The sequence below is a fragment of the Penaeus vannamei genome, chromosome 1 (assembly GCF_042767895.1).
Source record: "Penaeus vannamei isolate JL-2024 chromosome 1, ASM4276789v1, whole genome shotgun sequence".
In the NCBI taxonomy this organism is placed as follows: Eukaryota; Metazoa; Arthropoda; class Malacostraca; order Decapoda; family Penaeidae; genus Penaeus; species Penaeus vannamei.
In genome coordinates this window covers 5,169,787-5,174,786 of record NC_091549.1, presented here as the reverse complement: position 1 = coordinate 5,174,786, position 5,000 = coordinate 5,169,787, and the positions used below count along the sequence as shown (strand labels likewise).

General features: G+C 36.9%; 2 protein-coding genes across 2 annotated transcripts in view; both read right to left on the bottom strand.

The window, feature by feature from the left end:
• The window catches only part of LOC113810897 (N-acetylgalactosamine-6-sulfatase), a 23,600-nt gene extending 23,062 nt beyond the window's left edge, over positions 1-538 (bottom strand). The window contains exon 1 of the mRNA XM_070125667.1: positions 381-538. Within this exon, the coding sequence (XP_069981768.1) occupies positions 381-503 (123 nt within the window). The 5' untranslated portion in view covers positions 504-538. The remainder of the gene's footprint in view (positions 1-380) is intronic.
• A 3,616-nt stretch (positions 539-4,154) lies between these two features.
• The window catches only part of LOC138862709 (general transcription factor II-I repeat domain-containing protein 2A-like), a 1,533-nt gene continuing 687 nt past the window's right edge, over positions 4,155-5,000 (bottom strand). Inside the window, exons 2-3 of the mRNA XM_070125575.1 lie at positions 4,372-5,000; positions 4,155-4,304 (exon numbers count right to left, since the gene is read on the bottom strand). The exon at positions 4,372-5,000 is cut by the window's right edge and continues 474 nt beyond it. Coding sequence (XP_069981676.1) covers positions 4,155-4,304; positions 4,372-5,000 — 779 coding nt within the window. The remainder of the gene's footprint in view (positions 4,305-4,371) is intronic.

Genomic DNA, 5,000 nt, shown 5'->3' with positions numbered 1-5,000 from the left:
GACGACGACGACGGAGAGGAGGAGGAGGTGGTCAGAAGATGCAGGAAGGAGGAAGGGAAAGTTAGTCCCTGAACAAATTAAGGACTGACAGCATGAGAGATCGAGAGACTGCATTAGTTGCCCTTGTCTCCTCATCCAATTCTTCATATTGGGACCAAATGGGAACAAAAACAACTGCAACCGAAAATCAAATTAAAAATCCTAACATCAACAACAAAAACGAAAAAAGGAGATAGTCTACCCTAAATTTCCGTTTTCTGTGATCAATCAGAGCATGGCCTTAACGCTCCCTACAGGGCCCACTTCCGTAAAACTTGTTGCTCTGATTCGTTTAACCTTAATTACACCCGCATACTGATAGAAAAACTAAAAATACTCACATCATCCATAAGCATGATAACAATGTTAGGCCGCGTGACATTGTGGGATCTTCCTAGACACGGAAGAACGATGGAAAATAAGAATAACACTCCCACCGGAATACGCACACCTGACCCAGCCATGGTCGGGACACTCAATGAGAGTAAGGACAATCTGCGACTCCTGTATCTCTTTTAGTCATTAGTCACGTGAGAGAGATAAATATGTGCATGTATTCCTTTGTGGCTTTCTGTTCATGTCGTCCTTTCGTATCTGTGCGGATACTACCTATCCTTTTTTATGCAATAGGGATCTTAAGATTTTAAGCGATGATATTAAATTTCTCCCACAGAAATGTCCTCTTTCTCTCTCTCTCCATTTTCTTCTCAGCGGAATTTTGCACTTTTGGCAAATACAACGAAACGTCAGAATAGACATGGAGGTAAGTCACAAGTGTCCATGACTCACCCGCGATAAACGCCTACTGGCCACTCGTGACCGGACAGCACCCACAATCCAGAAACTTTTCCATTTGTGAAACATTTCCATTTCATACTTTTATTTCTCTTTCTCACTCCGAAATATTTGGCTCCCAGCTTTATTACGCCTAGCAATAAGGTTGATGTGCATGTATATATTTTTGTAAGCATTATATATAATATTTGTGTACATATGCATAACCATGTGCACATGAACTGTTTGTGTAAACACGCATAATAAGATACACATGTGTACATCTACTTGCCTACCTACTTGCTTGGCTGTCGATCTACCTATCTATCCATTCATCCTTACATCTATCCTTCCATATATCTATCTATCTACCTATATATCTATCTCTATCTATCCATCCATCTAATCTATCTATCTGTCTATTTATATATATATCCAACTATATATCCATTCATTATATATATGCACATAAATAAACACGTGAGCCTACGCCTACGAACACACACACACACTTATAAACACATAAACACATACATTTATACAAACACACAGATACACACGTATTTATACAAATTCACAATCACAGACATACATTTATACAAACACACATTAATACAATCACGCAAACATGTACATTTATACAAACATATACATTTAAACAAACACACAAACGCGCACATATAAATTTATACAAACACACAAACACATTTAAACAAACACACAAACCCGCACTTATATATTTATACAAACTCAGAAATACACTCACCATTTATACAAACACACAAACACATACATTTATGCAAACACATACATTTGTACAAACACGCAAACACATATATTTAAACAAACACACAAACGCGCACATATACATTTATACGAAATGCACAATACACGCACATTAATACATTTTATACTGACACTCAGAACACATTTGTACAAACACGCAAACACATATATTTAAACAAACACACAAACGCGCACATATACATTTATACAAACTCATAAATACACACATACATTAATACAAACACACAAACACATTTATACAAACACACAAACACATTTATACAAACACACAAACCCGCACTTATACATTTATACAAACTCAGAAATACACACACACATTTATACAAACACACAAACACATTTATACAAACACACAAACACGTACAATTAAACAAACACACAAACGCGCACATATACATTTATACAAACTCAGAAATACACACAGATACATTTATACAAACTCAGAAACACACACACACACACATTTATACAAACACACAAACACATTAATACAAACACACACACACATTTATACAAACACACAAACACGCACATATACATTTATACAAACTCAGAAACACACACATTTATACAAACACACAAACACACATATACATTTATACAAGAACAGAAATACACACTCACCATTTATACAAACACACAAACCCGCACTTATACATTTATTCAAACTCAGAAACACACACACACACACAATTATACAAACACACAAACAGCGCACACAAGCACAAATAAGTATCCCCAAAACTACACAGGTGTGAGTAAGTTGTTTCCATTTAAACTTTGTCAAATTACCAACACATTTATTTTTCTTTCCTTACTTTTCTTCCTTTCTTTACGAATGCAGACGGGATAACGAAGAAGAAGGAGAAGGAGGAGGAAAAAGGGAAAGAGAAGGAGAAGAAGAAAAAGACGAAGGAAGAGGAGGAGTAGGAGAAGGAGGAGAAAGGAGAAGAGATGAAAAGAAAAAGAAAGAGGATGAGGAAGTGGAGAAGAAAAGAAGGTGGAGGAAGAGGAGAAGGAAAAGAAGACAAAATAGAAGTAGAAGAATGAGGAGGAGAAGGAGAAGGAGAACAACGAGGAAAAGGCGGAGAACGAAGAGAACAAAAAAATAAAAATAATAATAATAAATAATAATAAATAAATAAAAAAAATAAAATAAAAGAAAGAGAAGACACAATCAGTAAGAACAAACACTATTTATCTCAATATTGTCCAACTTCCAAATCCCTGACAACCGGTGAACTGGGGGGAGGGGGGGGGGATTGGGGGGATCAAATCGATACAGATTGCAAAGGAAATAAAATTCTCACCAATCGATATAATTTCCAGTTCCAGTATCAATTACACATCGGATATATACATTGCAGACACCGTGTATTTCGTGTATTTCACAGGGAAAACTACAACAGAAAAAGTGGTTGATAAATGAGATTGTATCATTGGGTGTAGACTAAAACGTTGGGGTCGAAATACAAGAAATACAGCGACAAATGAAACAATAAACTTGTACGCAGACAGTGTATATGACTCTCTCTCTCTGTCTCTCTCTCTCTCTCTCTCTCTCTCTCTCTCTCTCTCTCTCTCTCTCTCTCTCTCTCTCTCTCTCTCTCTCTCTCTCTCTCTCTCTCTCTCGCTGTCGATTTCCTTTTTTTCTTCTCTCAATAAATACATAACAATGTCAAAAAGCTGTATAGCTCGCTCTCGCTCTCTCTCTCTCTCTCTCTCTCTCTCTCTCTCTCTCTCTCTCTCTCTCTCTCTCTCTCTCTCTCTCTCTCTCTCTCTCTCTCTCTCTCTCTCGATGTCTAGTTGATATAAGAAAATCTAGGTACTTATTAGCTTGAATTTGTGTGTTTAGTTTTAGCTCAAATAGTAATTAATGATGATTTCATTTTGCGATCTTCATTCTGGGAAAGACTGCAAAAAAAAAAAAAAAAAAAAAAAAAAAAAACTTTGGGCTATGTTACAAATCCGGAGTCGGCAACCTTTTGAACAAAGTGTTCCAGTTGATAGTTAATACCATTTTTTTTTTTACTACTTTGCGTGCCAGGTGTGATTTTTTCACCATTAAATAGCGGCCATAACTTGTGAAAATTAGAACCATAATTATATAGTATGTAGCGATCATTGTAATCGAAATGAAATGGATTTTCCCGCAAGTGCAGAACATGAATGTAGCATTTTTGCAGCATGTAGTATTCTTTGTCACTAAAAATATTTTATATTTTAAATCCATACTCACCATAACAATGTGATCCTTGTCCTTGCTTTCCTTTGGCCAAATTTTAAATTTCGGATGAATATCTGGACACCTTGAGCTTCACACAACCCTCAGAATGATCCACTGTTGCCTACTGCGATGCGGGTTGAGGATATGCTTCATGTGTGAAAATATCTGCTCACATTGATATAAGGACCCAGATGATGATAGCAGTGCAAAAGCTACTTTTTTTCTTGCAGTTGAATTCATCAGGCAGTGATGTCCAGGAGCTTAAAATGGAGGCTGCATGATCATTCGTACAAGTTTCCAGTATTTCTCAAAGATCTTTAAATTTAGCTGACCACAATGATGAGGTCTGGAAGTCAATTAACTGCATTTCCAAATCCTCAGTTTCCATCCACTCAAAGAGAGGTACTTTCAACTCACTGTATTTGAAGGTGTCTGGTCTGATGAAAAAATGAAAACACTGGACTCATGTGTTGGAAATCTTGAAATCTGATCGAGAATTCCGACTTTAATTGTTGTATGTATACCTGAAGATCAGCAGTGTTGACAGGATGAATTGAAGACAAGTTCTTTAAGTCTTTGGAGTAACGGAAATAACCAGTTTTGATGTCTGCTGAGTTAATTCCAAGTTTTGCAACAAATGCCTTCCAAATATCGTACAAATCCATCACTGTTTTTCCTGCACTTTGCAAGAGAAGGCTGAAGTCATTTAGATGTTTGGTGATGCCTGAGAGAAAAACAAGTTTCACAATGCAATCTGTCCTCCAGCTCAGGATAGTTTTTTTTTCTGATAGGGAAATCTTGATTTCATCAAAGCATTCCACAAATCTCTCCAATATCTTCCAATAGCTTAGCCATCTAACACTGCTGTGTAAGGGTATCTCTTTGTAAGCACTATCCACCTCTTCAAGGAAAGCTTGAAACTGTCTGTGTGTAAGAGAAGAGAGTTTTGTAACAGTTGGCATCACCTTGTTGAGATCGCTGCTCGGGATCTTGGCACATAAATTTTCTTGATGAAGTATACAGTGCAATTTCAGAACGGGGTGCCCAATTCTATCCCCAATCATCTTAGTAAAACCCTTGTTTTTTCCTACCATAGCAGGGGTACCATCCGTTGTAACTGCAAAAATCTTTCTTATGTCAATCCCTCTGTCCT